This window comes from Cygnus atratus, chromosome 14 (genome assembly GCF_013377495.2).
Source record: "Cygnus atratus isolate AKBS03 ecotype Queensland, Australia chromosome 14, CAtr_DNAZoo_HiC_assembly, whole genome shotgun sequence".
In the NCBI taxonomy this organism is placed as follows: domain Eukaryota; kingdom Metazoa; phylum Chordata; class Aves; order Anseriformes; family Anatidae; genus Cygnus; species Cygnus atratus.
Genome location: NC_066375.1, coordinates 19,927,510 through 19,947,122, shown reverse-complemented (window position 1 = coordinate 19,947,122; position 19,613 = coordinate 19,927,510). Strand labels below are relative to the sequence as shown.

Sequence of the window (19,613 nt, the reverse complement as noted above, 5' to 3'; positions counted from 1 at the left end):
AGCTCTGTCCAAAGGCACTGCATGACAGCACTGGCTCTCTCTGGTCTGAGTATAAAGATGCTCATTAATTAAAGAAAATCCATTGAAATAATTGGTACTACAGCAGCAGCTGCCAAAAACATCAGCCACGGCCAGAGAAAGCAGCATCTGGGGAAGTACCTGTGGGTTTCCATCATGCTGGGAGCAACTGGCAGGGGCTGGAGCCATTTGTGGGAAGGGCACACGCTGGTTAGGGACTGCTTCTGGCATCAAGGAATGGGCTTTCCAGTGTCATGGCAGGTGCAAGAGAGGTGGTGTGGCCCAGAGAAGCTCAAAGCTCTTTGCATGACCACATCTCCCCTTTGCTGCCAATATTTGTCAGGCACCTGCCTGCCTCTTCAGAAACCTGCTGCCTCACCTCCCTTTTGATGGCTGAAGCATTCCCTGCAGGCTCCCCTTTCGGGGCTGACCTCATCTCTCATGCTCCGCAGGTGTGAGAACGGCGAGCAGTGTCAAGGTGGCAGCGGGAGCCGGGGCCAGCTGGAGAAGAAACGGGAAAAGGCCATCGTAAGTGAGCAGGGAGCAGCGCCGGCCCCGGGGGCAGCAGCCGCTCCCTCCCGCCGGCACCCGTGTGCGCGCTGGGACAAAGCAACCTGCAGCCCTCAGTAGTGCCCTGCTCCAGAAAAGCAGTGGTGGAGCATTAGCCCTGGCTTCAGCATCCCTTAGTGTGAGGCCAGTGTTAAACAGGGACATGACTCAGGGAGAGAGCAAAGCTAAAGCAAAGCGGAAGTGATCGGCAATTGGCAATACACAGAGTCCTTGGCACAGAAACTCCCGGCGCATCCCACGTTGGTCTCCACCGCGGAGCTGGCAGCCGGGGCGGCGAGCTGGGGAATCCCTGGAGCTGCGCAGCCACCAGCACTGCTGCAGGGGCAGCACGGGTGCGGCATGTGCGGTGGTGTGGGGCTGCGTGTGCAGGGAAATAGCTCCTCTCCGCTGCTGTGCGCACACGTGCATGCTCACGTCTGCCCATCTGGCATTTTTCTCCTGCAGCACAGTCGAATTTTTCCTCCATAAGTTCTCAGGAATGTTTCCTGGTGACTTCACCGGGATAAGGTACAAAGGCTGCAGGGACACAGGAGGCATTGACAAGGGAGGAAGGGGCGTGTGGCTGCTTTAGCTTGGCTATGACAGCAGCGGGCTGGGGGCCAGGCAGCGCTGCGCAGCCAGGGCGGAGGGCTCCTGGGCACCCCGCGTGTCCAGCACCCATGGGCAGTGCTGGAGGCGCGGGTCGGGAGCCTGAGACCTCTCGCTTGGTGCTGGCAGGGGGAAGGCCGGGTGGTGTACATCAGGAACCTCTCCAGCAACATGAGCTCCAGCGAGCTGAAGAAACGCTTTGAGGTGTTTGGTGAGATCGTGGAATGCCAGGTCCTGTCCAGGACTAACAGGTGGGTGGCGAGGTGCTGGGCTCTTGGGGCGCGCGGTCACCTCTGCCTCAGCTCTAGGAGTGACAGTGACAGGGCAGTGCCGGGGGGGGGTGAAGCCTGCGCCACCCCAGCCCACCCCATGGGTGCAGGGGTGGGCGGCAGGATGGTGGCAGGGCACAGGGCAGAGCTGTGTGGGCAGGGTTGTGGAGTCCGGTGCATCTCCGCTTCTTTCTTTGGTTGCGCAGGGGGGATAAATACGGCTTCATCACCTACCGGTATTCAGAGCATGCCGCCTTATCTCTGAAGAACGGCACCTCGCTAAGGAAGAGGAACGAGCCTTCCTTCCAGCTCAGCTCTGGTGGCCTCGGGCACTTCTTCTGGACCAGATACGCTGACTTGGGTAAGAAGGCTTCTTTGGAAGCATCCTGTTTATCAGCACGGCACAGTAACAGCACCTTGCATTTCTGAACCCTCGTCATGCGAGGATCCAAAAGCTCTTTGCAGCCTGCAGCAAAAGCCCACCTGCTCTGTATGGCTCACACAGCTGCTCCCAGCCCAGCTGGATGGCTTCGGGCACTGAGGGGAGAGAAGGAAGCAGCTTGCGTGAAGACCCGGAGCGTGTTGGCTGCGAAGCGTAGCATCCCACCCCAGAGCTGCTGGGTTTCAGCAAAGGCACAGCCCATCGTTTCCCAGCTGCATTTCTGCACGGTGCTGGATGCTTTCCAGCTGAGAACTCCCTTCCCCATCGTTAGAGAAAGCGGTCAACAACAGCTCATTAGCCCAAGAGGTGATCTGAGTTGTTTACTGCTCCACAGGACAGATTACCCAGCATTGCAGTGTACTTTTCATCCAAAATGAAGACATTGAGATGTGCTGCAGTTACATTAACTCTGTTGGTGCCACATGGATTTCTGCTAGCGCACACACTGCTCTCCACAGGTCTGCCTCACTAACTCAGCCAGGGCTCACTCAACCTTGTCTCTCAGCCTTCGCTAATGGACAGGAGTGAAACCCTATGCTGGTCTTGAGAGAGAAATGTGATCGGGGCGTCTCTTGGCCCTCATCACTGTGATCCTCAGGTGTTTCATGAACACCATGCTTTCAGTTTTGCACCCTCTGCAGGTAGCGAAGTGGTTCTGTTTTCCCACTTCATGCATAAGATAAGGCAGCCCACTTCATGCCCAGAAAATAAAGCCCTAAGTCTTGATTTACCTCTAGGTGCTCAGTCTGACACAAGTACTGCTTGGTCTCTTAGCACCTGACAATATTTCATGTGCACAGAGCAGCGTTCCCTCTGACTTTGGCTGTAGGTGCAAATGCTCATTATCCACGTAATAAGCTAGGATCTGCCATTCTGGGCTCTGAGGAGGTAAGAACCAGCAAGCACCCTGTGACGAAAATGTCAGTTGTGCAGCACTGTGGGGAGGGCAGAGCTGCAGGGGAACCCCCAGCACCGCTCCCAGCTCCTCACCCCCTGGTTTCTGCGAGAAAGCAGTTGCCCCTGACTACATGGCATGGTTCGTTCCTAAATCCTGCTCGCCCTGTGCACAGGTTGAGACGGAGAGCCCATAGGAAGAAGTAAAATGCAGCCATGCCATTAACAGCTCTATCAAAAATATACACACAAAGGGGTTAAGCTGCTGTTCAATTAGGCAGTCTTATTTCTGGCTTTTGCTAGATTTCACAGGCTTTGTGATGGCACTCTTTGTTCAGCTTCTGATGCAAGAGCTGGGGAGCTCTACAGGCAGACGCCCACACTTGCCGCGACCTGGCTGCTCACGTGGGAAGTGCCGTGTTTCAGCGGCTCAGAATTCACCTGGGTCTGGCAATTTTTGTGAATGTGGGAGCGGGCGTCTCTGCCCTCTGACCTGAGCGGTGAGAGCCCCTCTGCCAAACAGCAGTTTTCTCCTTTTCAATGGGGAGAAACAGCACGTTTTCCCATTTTATATTGTTCTTGGACATGGGACAACATCGGTGCCTTCCCAGGAGGAGGCCAGGACAGGCACCCAGCTAGGGGAGTGCTCGGCAAAGCCATCACCTGCAAGCACTGCTGGGGCGGCCGGGGCTTCGTGACGCCGTGCGCGGGCACGGGGAGCACACGGTGCCCCTCGGTGCCCCTGCTCGCCTCCTGCCGTCCCTCACCCCGCTGTCCTGTGTCCCTGCTGTCCCCAGATTGCAGCGCGGAGGAGTCCTCCCCGGCACCGGTGAAAAGCAAGTACGAGACCATGGATTTTGACAGCTTGCTGCAGGAGGCCCAGCTCAGCCTGCATCGGTAACAGCCTTAACCCTGGAGGAATACCTCAATACCTCAGTCAAGGCACTTCCAATATGTTTACGTTTTCAAAGAAATTATTCAGTCTATGACAAGCGAGAGAGAGCGAGAGAGCGAGAGCACGCACGCGCGAGAGAGAGACTGCTGTCCCTTTCAATCGATGTTTACATTGAACAAAGCTGCTTCTGTCTGTGAGTCCCCATGGTGTTGATGTCTCACTGCCACACATTAGTCTCCCCGCTTCTGACTGGTTGTTTTAGGGTGAGCCTAGGAGCCCCCGGCCCCCTCCCCACCCCGGCCCCGACCCCGTGCTCCCATCGTGGAGTTGCAGCTGTGTTCACCATAACATTTTTTGTCCGTAGTGTGTGATGATGAAATTGTTAATTGTGAATAGAATCAGGATTATAAACTAATTTTTAATAGAAGAGGAAGAAAAAAAAAAGTATATGCTTAAAAAAATGTATTTATGGCTCAGATGTACTGTAATTCAGATTTATTGTACCGCTTCCTTGATTTTTAACTATGCACTGTAATGAGGCACTTGCCACTGAGCAAATGGGGGGTCAGAGCAGAGTCACAGAGCCAGCGTTGGGCCGCAGAAGCACCGGCCTCCCCGGCAGTGTCCCAGGGCCCTCTGCGCGCGGGGCTCCCCCACTGCTGCCAAAGCCATTTTCCTCACCAGGGGGCGAGACCCCGGCACCCAGCTGCCAGGCAGGCCTGGTCAGAGGCCCGTGGGCCGCTCCTGCCGTGGCAGCCTGCAGGCGCAAGGGAAAGGGGTGGTGGAAGGAGCCAGCGTCGAACCTCTGCTGGGCGGCCTGCAGCCCTGCTGCCTGCCGGCCGCCATCGCTGCGGCCCTGTGCCGGCAGGCCTGGGGTACCCATGGAGGGAGCGGGGCGTGAGGATCCTTCTCGTCTCTGCCTGTCCTCTGGCCGGTGTCTTATAAGCCATACGCTCACCCAGCACGCCGTTGGCAACCTGGACCCGTGCCCCCCCCGCCGGCACGGCACACTCTCTGCTGTCACCTCTGCCCCCTCGGCCCGGCTCATGCCCAGCAGTGTGAAGGAAGCGTCATGGCTTTGCTGTGTGTTTGCGGCTCCCGGCTGGCCTGCCGCTGCTCGTGTCATCCCCCCCGCCTCTCGCCGGGGCCCTCAGGCCTCCCGGCAGCGCTGGATGTAAGGCATGCTCAAGCAGCATCCTCGCCAAATTCACTTGCAAGCTTGCCCCCTGCCTCTGGGAGAGGTGGGAGGGGGAGAGCCCCTGCCCCTGGTTGGAGGAGCCCCAACCGAGAGCAGGCCAGAGGCACCATTTCCCAGAGGGAAAGGAAATCTTGCCGGCTCTTCAAGCCATCTCCATTGTCTCCATTTACTTCCCAGACACAGAGACCACTAGGGATTCAGCCATCCTATGTAGATAGAATATTATAGCCTTAACTCTGCCAATAGATAGATTAGAGTCTTCTGGGGTCTCCCCTGTACATGACTTAGGGTTTTTATTCTCATTTCCTCCGTGCGGACACCACTTCATCGTGCAGGGAGTATGACCAAAGTCTCTGAAATTGTGTGAGGTTCAATTCCAGGAACCCACACCCTGCCAACATGGCCCTTGGCTCCATGGGCACGTTTGCACCCCTGACAGCCCACACTGATCCCTGGCAGGAGAAGGGGTGCCAGCAGCAGTACCAGCACCATTACCCGGTTATTTCATGCTGCTCTTGTGGAACCCGCGGTTCCGACAGCAACCGGTGAGGCAGTGGGACAGCCCCGGTGGGTTGAACGGCTGCTCCCAAATCTACTGCCGGTGCCAGTCGCTGTCCTTGCGCCACTTCGGTCTCAGCCCAGAGCAGCAGCAAGGGTCTCTGTCTCTCCTGCCACAGGCTCTCCCCACCTCCGCCCTGACTTAGCATACACGAGTAACCCTGGCCGAGACTGAGTATCTGCTATTGGCAATTGCCTCATTGTAGCTTTGCCTTTTTCTGTCCTAGTATTTCCTCACAACGATGATGTTTACATGTGATTGCTATAGAGCTTATGTAGAATGTATATAGCGACACATTTAGGGTGGGTAGTACTGTCCTGTGCTGTGCTGATGTTTTTCAGAAAACGATCAATCAAAAAAAAAGGAAAAAAAAAAAGCCAAGTGGAATTCTTCCATCTCCTTGCTCAGCCGCGGTGGGACCGAGCCCCGGGCCGCTCCCAGCTGGAGGATGCATCAAGCATGGTGGAGGGGAAGGGGCGAGCGCAGTGGGGGCTGCCCAGGCCGCGAGGAGCCCTCTCCCGGGGCAGCCCTCAGGCGCTTTGCCAGCGTTGGTTTCTGTGTACCCAATCCGAAATTGGACGTTGCTTTCCTGTGGCTTCCCGTGCCAGCCAGCAGCCCACCACCATCGCGGAGCTCCTGCGCAGCGGGTACAGCACTCCCGAGCAGGGAGGTCTCATAATGCACAGAGCCAATCAGTACTGCAGTCTTAGGATAGGAAGAGATGCAATAAGTGGTCTTCGTGTTGCCTGAAGCCTATAAATGGATTTTTGTTCTTGTTTGGGGTTTTCCCTTTTTTTTTTTTCCCCTCCTTTAAATTTCAACGGCTCTTTTTCCCTCCTCCCTTGAGAAATATCTCCTGCACTGATGCAATACGCACAGAGGTGCTCGGGATGCACCATACAGGGCCCAGGCACCCTCCCCGTGGCCACACGCCCCTCGCTGCAGCAGCAGCAGCAGAGCCCGGGGGGGCATGCTGCCTGCCGCCATGGCTCCCCCCACTTTTAAGGACCCGGCGAGTGTGGAGGGCATATTTCAGCTTAAAGAAGCACAGGTGTGACTGCCTGCTGGGTCCAGAATCGCTCATGCAGGGTTAGTGGTGAAAAGTAAGTTCCCACTTGATTTTTATTTTTATTTTTATTTTTTTAGTAGAAAGCTTTCGTTAGCTCGCAGTGCTCTAGGGGCAAGGGGGTCTGGGCAGGGGTGGGTGAGAGACCCCCCTGCCCAGGGGGGGCTGGATGCAGGGAAGGGAACCCGGCACCCCTCGGGCCCAGCCCTGCCCGCGGGTAGGGGCCCCAATCCAAGAGGAACTGGGAGCAAAAGGGTATATTGTGGTAGGCAATAAGTATGAAGGAGATTTATTTTTTTAAAAAAAGTATATAACTATAGAATGTCCCCCGACAGTTGCCTGTAAGTACTGCGGGGAAATGCTAAATGTGAAGAGTCTGGTGATAAAATGCCCGTTCGCTTTTTTTGCACAGAGTTGCCCCATAAAATCTCATTGTTCACGGTGGGATACCAGGTTTCCTGGCTGGAATCCAGCAGACTCCTGGGGCTCCGTAGGAAAGGAGCAAATGTTTCTGAATGTCTGGGCTGAATGCAGAGGACAATCCTGGGTGTTACGTTCGATGTTGCCCCAAAGGAAAGGTTTATCCCGACTCCCACCCAGCGCAGCTTGCTGGGCTGCACGTCTTCCCTGTGGAAACAGCAGCTCAGCCACCACGTTACAGTCCGAGTGTCTGGTTTCAGCACTGGTCCGTGCGAAGGAGCATTACAGACCAGCACTTCTTTTTCTTTTTTTTTTCTTGTATTTTTCTTTCTTTTTGGAGTTACGCTGAATACAGAGCTACGTCATTGTTCATAGCGAGCCCTGAGACCCTTTCTGTTTTATCTTAGCCCGTTGCCGACAATCTGAAGCAATAGAGAACCAAACGCAGCCTTTGGGCCTCATTCCTCGTCCCTCCTCGAGCCGCAGCCAGGGACAGCGCGGGCAGCGCAGGCTGGCACGGTTAGGGCATTACTGAGCAGAGCCAAACCCAGCGCACACTGACGGGGCAGGGAGTATGTGTATGCATGTGAGAGAGAGAAAGGTTAAACTGATGCATTTCTTGAGAAAGGTGCAAGAATTTCACCTAGAAAGGGGCACATCTGCTTTGTTATTTATAATAAAAGCTAAACTCTCTTTTTTTTTTCTTTTTTTTTTGGAATAAAAGGACACTGCTAATAATTACTAGGGGCCAATTCTGCCTCCTTCCTCACGCTGAGTAAGTACTACTAAACTCTGTGATTTTCTACTTGCAGGGTAAGCAAAAGTGGCAGAATTGATCCCTCTGTGATTAAGAATCTAGTTTTTAGTATTTTTTTTTTAATTGGTAGCGGTTTTTTATATTTCACTTAATTTTTTCCCCAGTTCCGTTCCATTGTGTCCTTATTTATGTAATATACTTTAATCTTAAAAGATGGCATGAATTCTTATGCCTTTCCTTTATTATTATTGTTATTATTTTTAAAAAGAGATTTATTTCTAGTGTGATTTAACTGTCTACCTTCTAAAACGAGAGAACGTTTTCTTGTATTTTTACATTGTCAGATTCTATAGTTTCATAGATAATTTAACCAAATCGCTCAATGTATTATCTATATCTATCCGGTGGGTATAAAAGTTCTATTTTAAATTGTGTAAATACTTCAGAACTGGCTTCTTTTTCCAGACTCCCCTGCCGTGGAGTTACTTGTTTACATCACAAAGACTGTAGAATCTCTACGCTCATGTACTGTAAATAGTGAAGTGATCTGCCTATAAATAAACAATAACATATATACTATAAACTGGGAGAAAAAAAAAAAAAAGAGCAACAAGTCTGTGCTGCTGGTGCTTTGGATACCGGTGCAAACCCGCTCTGGAGGAGGCATTTCGCACTGCACAAAGCGCTCGTGGCCGGCTGGCAGCGGGATGTCGGGGTGCAGCGCGGCGCATGGTGCACTGGCCACAGGGTCGCGGTCCCTGCGCGAGCATTTTGCTAAGGCTGGGCGAGTGCCTCGACAGATGCAAAGCCAAGGAGCTGATGGAAAGCTGCGGCTGGGTGGCCGGGTTGGGGCTGGAGGAGGCCGGGGGTGGGGGAGGAGGGGGCGCGGGAAGGACCCACCCGTGGTCAGCACTTGTCCTGACCCCAGCGCTCCTGGGGACCAAGGGCTGGTGCTGTTTGTTCTGTATTATCTTGCAAGCAGACCTAAGGGTTGTGGGGAGCTGGTCGTGAATACATAGCTAAATCCACGCCGCAGCTCTGTTAGTCCAACAATTAGTTTCATCCATTTGAAAAAAAGAAACCAAAAGCCACAATACCAGGGCAGTTCATCCTTTGGGCATAACTTTCTGATGAAACAACTTCTTTTCACAAGCCTGGGCGCTGCTCTGGTTGTAGCTTGCATGCCTGCTCACCCTGGATAAATAGAAGTGGCCTTATCTCCTGAACCAGGCTCAGCATGCCTTGTGGGAGGAGAAAAGAAGTCAAGAGCTGGCTTTTGGGCGTAGGGACAACTGCTGCTGCTGCCCTTGGCACCACCGCTGCTGCCTGGGATTCATTTCACTGTCTGACCAGCTGTCCTGGGCTGCCCTTTTAGTGTCGGCATCCATCCGTGCCTCAGGCAGCAGCATCTGGTGCCTGACGTGCCCTGGGCTCTGCGGGGCTGGCTGTGCTGGGACGGGGCTGTCCCTGCCGCGGAGCCTAGCGCGAGGCTGCCACCGTCTCAGAGCTCCCCGCTCTCCGGCGGGGAATTCAGCGCCAGCACCGCCTGAGGTCCTGGGCAGGAGCTCTGGAGGCTTCACGTAAAGTAACGTGCATTTGCGCACTCCCAGCATTTCTCCATCCCAGCTCGCTGGCCAGGTCTGGCAGGTGCCTTTGCAGGGAGGAGTGGGGAAAGGTTTGGTGTCTGCCTCCTGCCAGCTCGAGGACGTCTGCCCGCTCGCCCAGCAGCACCGACCTCTCTGCCTGCAGCAGCTGCCTGGCTCACCTGCAGGCACTTCCTCCCAGCTTGCTGTTGCTCTCCCTGCCCAGCTTTGCTCTCTCCACCCAGCTCCTGCCTTCTGTGCTCACTGTGCATCTTTAGGGGCTGGTGCAGAGCTTACTTTAGGTGTTGCCAGTTTTGGGTCCTACAATCTCTGTTCCCTCTTTCTCTCCTCATCAGTCCTTGGCTGGATACATTTTATTTTTCCATACATGGTCTGTACCTCCAAGTACCTCTTCAGACTTGGATCTCTTGTGTCTCTCAGCAGCCTCCAGCAGGTAAGAAGACGCCATTCCCCAACAGATCCCCCTCCTCAAATCCCCACTCCGCTGCCGAGCCAGAGCGAGGGTGTCTTGCTCCCTTCATCTGCAGGCTCTGGCTGCCTGCGTTGCACAGGGGGCTGCACTTGGCATGGGCTGAGCAGCCCTTGGCAAGCTTTGCAGCAGGAGCAGACCTGCCCCAGGCAAGCCACAATGGCTGTGCAGCAGCTGCAGTGGGTGAGGTGCGGGCAGAGCGCTCCTGCAGACGTTCTGGGGCTCTGCGTGTCTGAGCATCTCTGCTTCCCTTTCAGGTTGACAGCCACAAGGACCCTACACGTGCTGAGCACTGAAGGAATTGCAGCCAGGCAGAGAGCTCAGATGTACAGGGAGCTGCCCTTCGTTGGGCACCAGCCTGCAGGGCAGAGAGGAGAGACCTCCCCACTGCCAACACCTAAAGGATTCTGTGATTTTATGATCCTAAGATTTTAGAGGGAAATTGTGGCACTGCATACATGCTCAGGACCTGATCCTGCCGAAAAGGGAACATACAATGCCCCAGGCTCTTGGTAGTACCCTAAAGCACTGAGGATTCGCTGCCCGTGCAGAGCCTGCTGGAGAAGGGCACAGAGAGGGATTAGATTTACCTGCAGCTTGGCACACTCCGTATCAGCTTACGCTGGTTTTCTATCACAAGGAGTCTTCACGTCAGTGGGTTTGCAAAATATCAGCATCTGCCTGGAGAGAGGCAGGGAAAGGATTTAGTTCACTACTGCTAAATGGAAAAACTCTTGGGTGAAAACCCTTTTGTCATCAGCACCATCTCCATTCATCACCGCGAGCCATTTGTTTCAGGTCCAGGCAGTAACTCAGCTGTCCAAAGAGAACAGCGAACTCATGTGGTCCCCATGTGCTGGGGGCTCTCCACTGGACACTATGGCAGCAGAGGAAGGGACGTGGCTCAGGAACCATCCTCAGTCCTTCACACTCACGTCTGGGAAACACAAGTCCAGTTTTCTTCTGCTGGGTTTCTGCAATCAGTCAAATCCAACCATCTCTGAATTTTTATTTCAAAATTATGTGGAAAAATGATCCCAGCTGGCAACTAAGCTGTTGCTCTCCTGTGATGTTAGCTGTGCCCCGCTGCTGAGTTTAGCCCTCCCTCCAGGAAAAAGGGAGACACTGAAGCTGCCTCTTGTCACAGTTAGGCAGAGCTGGTCACCTCACTGCACACTGTGAGCTGGTACAAACCCAGGGACCCAGCCTTGAGAAAACAAGGGACTTTGTGAAGAGCTGCTGGGTTGCAGTGTTTCAAGCTGGGACATTAAAAAACTAATCTGGGAAACTAACATCAGGCCTTCCCCTATCAGCAGCAAACTCCCCACAAAGGTGTGGGCTGCAGGTGCAGGAGGAGGCTTCCTACAAAATGCTGGGATAAGGCATCGCAGCACCAAAGCGCCCTGTACAAAAGCATTTCTCCTGCAGGCAGCCTGACTCAGGTTTCCACACATGGCTGATCTGGAACACAGGCAAGAAACAAGGGCCTGGACTGTCATTGCCATGGCCAAAGGGAACAGAGTCCAAAGGGAAGAACTAAAAAGCCTGTTTGGCTGAGGCAGCACACCATTACGCCACGCAGGCTGCCTGCAAATGGCTCAGGAGATAGCAGCAGATTATTTACAGTGGTCATTATCTGCAGCTTCCAGCACCTTCTGGCTATCCAAACTCCTGAAGGAAATTAAGGAGATTAATTCTTTCTTAAATGAAAGGATTAATAACATTAATTAATCAAGGCTAAAGAAGCAAGACTTCAGGCCAGTCTGACTGAAGGCAGCACGCCCAGCAGCGCACACAGCAGCGTGCCATGGGGCAGCCCCAGCTTGTCTCAGCCTTCAGGGTGCAGTGAGAAACCCACAGCGGCCACAAAACACCCACGGGCTCCTGCAGGGGGCAAGCCCTAATGCAGCCCTCCTGGGCTCCATGCAGAGAAGGACCAGGTCTTTTGGTTTGGGATGCATGCAGCAATGTGGCAGTCAGCTGGTGCCATAGGTACAAAGCGCAGCATTTGCAAACACAAGTTCTGCCACGCTGGAGGTGAGGAAAGGCAACAGAAGGCAGCAGTTTTCTGCATTTTGGGGGAAGCGGACAGCAAGGCCAGGTGAGCGCTGAATGCAGTGTTTGTCGTGTCTGACACAGCTGGGGAAAAGCAATCAGCAGTACCGCAAAATGAAACCACAGACTCCATGGAGGAGAGAAAAATAATAAAGGACACAGTGCTTGGCAATGAGAAGAAACGTCGCTTGGAGAGAAGAGAAGATCTCTGAAGCATTCAGTGGGCCAAGGTCATAAGAAAGCATTAGGGAGCAGGCAATGGGCAGCAAGCTAATAAGGAGCTTGCCCTCTATGATCTGGAGGGAATGGCTGTGCCCCTCCCCAGCAGGTGCAGCGAGTCAGACAGGACCAAGAAGTGAATATCATCAGGAAGAGGTTTATAAGATAAATTCTTGAAAAATAACTAAAATAACTTTCTTCTCAGGGCATTTAATCAAGCACAAAAACATTGCCTGGGCACTGGCTCAGAAGTCTTGGTTAGAGCAATACATCTTTAGCAAGACCTCAGGAATCCAGGAGCAGCCGAGAGCAGCCCACTACCACCAGCCTTTGCAGGCACCTCGGACACTAAGGGCTCTGCCAGAAGGGTCTCACAGGGACAGCTTTTGCTAGGACACTGTTACTGACAGTAGGATTTGTGCTAAAGCTTCTCAGAAGACAGGAAGAGGAAAGCCTTGAACTTCTCAGCCCAGCTCATGAGCTACATGGAGAAACAGTACTAGGGAAAGAGGAAGGCAAAACATGTGACAGACGGGACATTTCTGCAGATGTATAAATTAAAACAAATAAAAGCAGATGGAACAAAGTGCTAACATCATTTTCAGCTTCATAGTAGAGCTGGTTGGAAAGTCACATTTTCTCCTAACTCTAATTTTACTTGAAGTTACAGCAAGACAAGGCATCATAGGCCATTACAGATTTCTCAAGCAGGGACTGAATCTAGCTGTTCCTTCACATTTGCTGCTTCAACCCCTGTGACACTTCGTCCTCTGCGATCTATTTCTTACCCATCTCCACTTTAAGAGAAATCCTGAAGTAGAGAACTCCCTGAGTAGAGAAATCCCCTGCTTCTCCACCCTCCATGCACATTCTGTTCTCCCTCTCCTTGCATCCGCTCAGGGCTTTGAGCACGCCTGTAGGAGCAGAGCAGAAGCTCGGCCCCAGGCATTGCCGCCTGGCAGAAACCAGACCACAGAGAGAGCACAGGGAGAGAAGCAGCTCTCAGAACAGTAAAAATAAGGTGTCTCCATCCTCCTCTCTCCCCTGCTCCCGAAGTGAGGGAGTTGAAGCGTGTCCTTCCCTTCTGTTTCCAGGAGGAACTAACACCTAAGACGTAGCCACTTGAGCGGGGAAGGACAAGAGCAGCCCCTCTCACGGCCACCTGCAGAGGATCTGGGCTGGGATCACCCACCTGGATGAAGTGCAGGTGGAGACGATTTCCTACATTTTTTTCTTCCTGTCCCTCTGTACTCAAATAGAGGGAAGGTAAGGACCTGCTGGAGCTGGAAAAAGTGGATGCAAGGCCAGGCTTTAAGGATGGAGGATCTCAAGATGTTATCTCAAGGAATTTCTACAAGAGGACTAGCAGAAAGTAAAGTTACATCAGGTACAGATAGAAAGCTCCATTTCTTAGCTGCTGCTCCCCTGATTTAAGCAGGGGTTGACTATTTGCTGTGCTTTGCTTGCAGCAGCCAAGCTCCCGGTACTGAAGCTGCTGCGCAGGATTCTTCCTGGGAGGGATGGGAAACCCCTGGTGGCTTTTTGGGGAAGCAAGATGCAAGCGCAGGCTGGGCAGCATGTTCAAAGGGGACATGCAAGCTGCTAGGATGCAGGAGGACGTCCTCGCAAGGAGGAGATGGTGACAGCTTCCTGCTTCCGGGCGGTTATAGGAAACTGGCCTCCCAGGGTTGCTTTTCCCACCAGTCCCCTCCCTCTGGCACTCAGCCCTTGCTCGGTTTCCACGCCTACTTTTTTCAGATGCCATGGCAGAGCCGCACGCAGTGAGCAATCTGCAGGAAGAGCTGACCTGCCCCATCTGCCTGGGCATTTATAGGAGCCCTGTGTCCCTCGCCTGCGGCCACAGCTTCTGCAAGGAGTGCATCCAGGAGGCACTTCGGTGTTGCCCACACAGCCTCTTCAGCTGCCCGCTGTGCAACACCCAGGCAGTTCCCCCTGCGGAGCTGCAGCCCAACATCCAGCTCTGCAACGTAGTACAGAAGTTTTTGGATACCTGTGGGCAAGACAGCACTCACGGAGAGGAAGAAAAGCATCAAGTGCAATGTGAAGAGATGGAAGAAAGTTCAGGCCAGCAAAACGAGGAGGTCGTGTGTGATTTCTGCCTTGAGAAGCCCCTGCCAGCGGTGAAGACCTGCCTGAGCTGCGAGACGTCCCTGTGCCAAGCCCACCTGGACAAGCACAGCACAAAGGCTTCCCTGAAAGACCATGTCCTGGTGGAGCCCTGTGATGTCCATGTTTTGGCAGAGAGGAGATGCCCCCGGCATGGCAAACTGCTGGAGTGCTACTGCGTGACAGACTCGGTCTGCATCTGCGTACTGTGCTGTGTCACCGGCTCCCACAATAGCCACAAGATCATCAGTGTGGAAGAGGCTTTTGGCCAAGCGCAGGTAAGAGGCTGCCGGAAGGCTGCCTGGACAGGGGGTGCTCAAACCATGAGGTCTGTGGCATGGAGAGCTGCCTGCAGCACAGGGATGAAACATCCTGCGCAGGCTCAGGTTGGGGTGAAGCCCACTTCTTGGGATATCTGGCTTTTAGCCCCAGGTCTGGTTTTGCCACAGATTGACTCCGGGCTTGCCTCTTGGGATGTAAATCAAGAGGATATAAACCCTTTCTTCCTATCCTGAGGAGCCAGACTGGTGGGAATGAGAGCTTGTGGCTTTGCTTTTGGTTCTTGTTTCACTTTCAAACAGGAAAATCATCCTGCGCTGCATTTGTGCAACAGAAATTAATGGCGGAGTAAGAGAAAGGAAGCAGCCACCAATAAAAGTAGCTTTTGGTGTGTCTCTCGCACATGAACAGTTTTTGTTTTGCAAATACCTTTCCCGCACTCAGAATCATGTTTTTTGGTCAGGGACAATCTTCCAGTAAAAGATTTCTGCATTGGTTTGTGTTGAGAGCATGCAGTGAACAAAGTTTCTCCGGGTTTAGCTTAACCCATTTCCATAAAATTGCTGATCTGGTGCATGTATGTCTGTCCTGTTATCTCCATCTGGTTCTTTTCACAGAATGATTTTCCTAAAACTCTGCAATCAGTGAAAATATATGAAGCTGAAGTGAATAGAAGCTTGGAAAATCTGCTGAAACAAAAGAATGACATAGAGGTTTGTTCCCCGATTCCATATTACCTAGGGGATGGTTTATGCTTGTAGCTGATTAGATAAGGTTTTCTTTCTCCCTTCCCCTGATCATGGATCCCAAAGCTTTTTAGTTCCTGGTGGTTTCTCAGAAATTTCCAAGGTTTCTTCCTTGTGGGGGGCTGGAGAACAACTTTCTTATCAGTCTGAGAAATACATTTTCAGTTTACAAAGGACCTTTGGGCTTGAAAGCTGTTGTTGAGTCCATGCCTTCTGTTTGGTGGTGGTAGTTTGTTTTTTCCCAGCCTTAGTACCTTGAAATCTTTAGGGGAAAGATGAAGACAACTTTATAGTGATCTAAATTCTATTAGGTCAGCCTGTGGATCTAAGAAGTTGGTAGTCATGAGGTTAAAAGATTGCCCCAAAGTGTTTGGTTTTTGCTCTCAGCACACAAATGCCTAGCTAAAAACTGAGGGAGCAGGGAGTTTAATACAGGTCTCCAAATCCTACTTCATTCTGCTTAGGCAGAATTGGTACTTGACTTCCTCCAACAGTGGAAGTGATGGGATTGGAAGTCCTGTCCTCAGGAAAGGCAAATGTTCCCTTCTAGTCTGAAGGCAGAACTGTACCCATTGGTAGCGTTCTGTTTGCAGCAGTGTAGCTGTTTGTCAACACTGACGGCAGCTTGGTGGAGGCAGTAAGCAGATAAAGCGTTTTTCCTCACCCTTCCTTGAAAGGACAAAAGGCAATGGATCCATAGAAAAATACCAGTGCAGAAAAAGGAAAGATATGTATAGGGGAAAGCCTTGAGCAAGCTTCCTGCAAGAACTGCTGCTTTTTCATCTGCAATACAATTCTGGTCCTGCTGAGAGCAGTGAACTTCCCAGCACTGGAAATCCAAGCAGAGAGGAGCTGGGGTTGGCGTGTTGCCATGTGGAAAAAGTAGGAATACTTCCTTAAGCACAAAAAAGAGCAGGCTCTTTTCTGAGTCAGAGTTCGCATGGAAAATGTAAGATTCTGTCCCTAACAGCTCTGAAAATGTTTTCTTAAAAGGCTGCGGAGAGTTTGCAAAGGAATCGGCTGGAGAATCTCTTTGATGAGATGTATAAGCAGCTGGGTAGCAGAAAAGGAGAGCTCCTGGAAATCCTCAGTCACAGTGAGGAGCAACAGCTTTCTCAAATTCAGGCACAGATACAAACATACAAAGAGAGGAAGGATGAAACCAGCCATGATCTACAGGAGCTGGAGGCTCTGAGAGATCAGAAAGACCCACTACTTTTCACTAAGGTACCTAACAGCCTCTCCCTTCCCAGTGATACTGCAGCTCTTGAGTTGGCCTTTGCTTGCATTATGCTAATTCTGCTTTCAAAATGTCTTTTACAGGGTTTGACAGAGATACAAGCCAGGTAAGCTCTTCACTGGGTGGTCTATTTTTGCACTTCACTCTGCTGCTGATGGCTGATCCTCCATCAGTCCTGGGCTGCTGGCCCATTTTGCACAGACAGCAGGCCCTGGGCTCGTACTGGTCACCCCTTCAGCACGCTGACTGCACACACTACGCCTGACTTCATCAGAGATCTGGGGAAGCCCCAGAATTTTAACTGAAGTCGTGTGTGAACCTCCACATACAACAAGAGTTATCTTTCTTTACCATCAGCACCTGCTCTTGAGACCAGCTCTGAGGGCAATTCTTGAATATTTAGGTCCTTGCGTGGGCACGCAAAGGACAGATGAGCTTCTATTCTGAGTTATCCTCCACATTGCGTTGCCCTCTGCTTGGCTCAGTTGTTGGCTCAGGGGTGGGACTGGGGATGGTCTTCCCATGACTTGCTGCTCTTCTGATGCCTTTCTGCATGTTCTAGGATAAGGAAGCTGGTTCCTGAAAAAGCTGCTGTAAAACTGCCAAAGCCACCCATTATTTTAGGTGAAACAACAAAAGAGGCTATTCTAACACTTTTCCAGCAATTCATCTTGAACGTAGACTTCTCAAGTGAATCACTACCTGGTAAGTGACCAGTTCACTAAGTGAGAGGGAAGACGGAGAAGTCAACAAACCATATTTAAGAAAGGACTGTAAAAAGACAGCAATACACTGAATATCTAGAACTGATTAGTAACACTGCATTTGGCTTTTGCATATGTCTGCATAAAAGGGGAGCTTGTGCTGGGCCTCAGTGCTTTGAGACATGCTTTGAATGCACCCTGTTAAAATGGTCTGTGGGTAAAGAGGTGCAGAGGTCCCAGGAATTTTCTGGGAGGATGAAGGGAAGAGAATAGCAACACCTCTTCTGTCAGTAGCATCAAAGTGGGTTGTGTAACTTTAATTCAAAGCACAAGGAAAGGTGAGTACTCCGCAGCAGCAGGTGGAGTTTGTCTTAAAATGTAAACAATCTATTCTTTCTAAGTAAATAAGTCTACTCTTTTATGCCGTGTTGAAAGACCGATGTACAGTCTTGTCCAATGTACACAGTGAGATGCTTGTCCAACTGAATTAAAAAAAATCTGTTTCCCATGCCATTGTGACCTCATGTTATCCCTTGCTGACAGTGAGCCGGCAGTCGGGACCCAGCAACAGCTGGGGTGGAAAGTTTTCTGCAGGGTGTGTGTGGTAGTGGGCGATGTGCAGACCTAACCAACCCACCATGCGTACAGCCCTGGCAGATGAAGAAGGACAGCATCGCCACTCCCAGGCTGTCACTGTGGTCCCTGTAAGCATTGTCCGGAACTGTTCTGGCTAGAAAGCTATGGATCCATGGTTTTGTAATTGCCTATCCCATTCGAGCAGTTTTAGTTAGTTGCCCAAGTCACTGCCATTGTTCCTGTTTCCTGAAAGGGTAACTTCCAGGGCAGAAAATGTCACAATATTGAAATGTATTACTTGTAAGAGATGGTTTGAACAAGAACATTTAGTAAATTCCTGAGGGCAGAATTAACTGCTTGTGAAGGTTTATGCTAGGAAGTTTTGAAAGTTCTATAAAGTGGCTTCAAATGGTACTAAGCAAAAAAGCATTTATAAAATGGCTGTGCTACTGTTCACACAACTCCTGTGTGTGAAATTTAATCCGGGGAGTTTTTTAAAATACGTAATGAAACTGTGCAGGATAATGATGAAAACTAAAATCTAGGAGTTACTCTAGTTGGAAACAAAAAGCAAAAGGTGTGTTAAAATTGTGAAATATCAGCATATCTTGAATCGTGTTTTTTCACTTCATTTGGAATTATGTAGGAGTAGTTAAGAGAGGTGCAGAAGGTGTTTTCAATTTATATATACTTTTAATAACTTGGATAGGCTCAAGATTTTTTTCATCATCAGAAATACTGTATTTCAGAAATACTGTTTTCACTGTTTTAGTGTGTTTTTTTTTCTTTTTATAGTTCATGAACATCTGACTTTTGCACCATCTCACACGGGTATATTCAGTATAGGTGACTATGAACTCACTGCAAACCCCTTCATGTGGCAACAACAGTCAATGCACAGAGTGAGAGATCTCCTGCCTGTGTACAGCACCCAGAGCTTCTCGGAGGGCTGGCACTTCTGGGAGGTGGACACCAGCCGCACAAGGCACTGGAAGCTGGGGATCACTCATCAGTGTTTTCATTGCTACCTGCAAATGGATGGCAGTAATTTCAGAGTGTTCCTAGATAAAACAAAGATCACAGAAAAGGCTGCTACTACAGCTATCAGCACAGTCAGGGTACAGCTGGACTGCAGAAGAAATAGAGTGTCATTTTATAACATCAGTGATACGGTCCTTGCTAAGAGATGTCAGCTCATACAGACAGTAAACATCCCTGCGAGCTACCCTGTCCGTGCTGGCTTCAACATTTCTAGCGGCTGCCTGAGACTCCTCTAGAGATGTGGGAGCAGGTCTGTCTTGCCTTTTAAGCTTCGTTTCTCTGCGTATCAGGGCTGCTGCTGTATGGACTCTGCTACCTTGGCAAAACAGAAATTGGGCTTTGGGCTGGGCCTGTGAGTGGGCAGCCTGTCCCCAAGTTATAATCAGGTTCTGGTCTTCAGCAGCAATGGGCTGAATCGAGAGAGAGAATGAGAAAATGAGACCCTACCTCTACATGTTTCTGCTCAGATTTTCAGCACACTGTGGCTTGCTGCAGCAACTCCTATCTTACTTCTTACTTCTGATAATCATGATGAAAATACTGTGAAGTTCTACTTTAGTTCAACTGCATAGATTGCTGTGGTGGATGGATGTTATTAAAGTAATACAGTTTGCAAAACTCAATGGTAATCTGGTTTATTAAGAAGTATATGGCACAACATTAACTGCTGCAGCACTCACAAGCAGTGCTTTCTCTGCCCTAATGCACCTCCACCCCCTCACCCTGTCCTGCACATCAGGAGCACGGCTGGCCTGGGAGATGAGCAGAGACCCCAAGCAAGGACCCTCGGCTTCCTGTGCTCTCTGATGCTCTCAGCCCCTGGTGCCTGTGAGCTCTCTGGTGTGTCACTTGTCTGCTTCTTGCCTCAGTTTTAATA

The 19,613-nt window shown here is 51.2% G+C and overlaps 2 protein-coding genes and 1 long non-coding RNA gene across 5 annotated transcripts in view; 2 read left to right on the top strand and 1 right to left on the bottom strand.

Moving 5' to 3' along the window:
* The window catches only part of PPARGC1B (PPARG coactivator 1 beta), a 41,811-nt gene extending 36,024 nt beyond the window's left edge, over positions 1-5,787 (top strand). For both annotated transcript variants that reach the window (XM_050713607.1, XM_050713608.1), the window contains 4 exons: positions 471-546; positions 1,306-1,427; positions 1,652-1,806; positions 3,579-5,787. In XM_050713607.1, coding sequence (XP_050569564.1) covers positions 471-546; positions 1,306-1,427; positions 1,652-1,806; positions 3,579-3,682 — 457 coding nt within the window. In that variant the 3' untranslated portion in view covers positions 3,683-5,787. The remainder of the gene's footprint in view (positions 1-470; positions 547-1,305; positions 1,428-1,651; positions 1,807-3,578) is intronic.
* On the bottom strand, positions 397-13,308 carry LOC118256738 (uncharacterized). Of its 2 annotated transcripts, none has more exons than XR_007708855.1 (3): positions 13,216-13,308; positions 10,340-10,430; positions 397-519 (listed from the first exon to the last, which is right to left on the bottom strand). It is a non-coding gene; the product is annotated as an uncharacterized LOC118256738 (long non-coding RNA). The 2 variants fall into 2 exon arrangements; XR_004781312.1 differs by lacking the exon at positions 397-519 and adding an exon at positions 6,809-7,126.
* Positions 13,205-19,359, top strand: LOC118256737 (E3 ubiquitin-protein ligase TRIM62-like). The gene is made up of 6 exons (XM_035563957.1): positions 13,205-14,428; positions 15,047-15,142; positions 16,169-16,402; positions 16,499-16,521; positions 16,978-17,120; positions 18,491-19,359. The coding sequence occupies exons 1-6, from the start codon at positions 13,787-13,789 to the stop codon at positions 18,970-18,972; spliced, it is 1,620 nt and encodes a 539-aa protein (XP_035419850.1). The 5' UTR covers positions 13,205-13,786; the 3' UTR covers positions 18,973-19,359.
* The last annotated feature ends 254 nt before the right edge of the window (positions 19,360-19,613 follow it).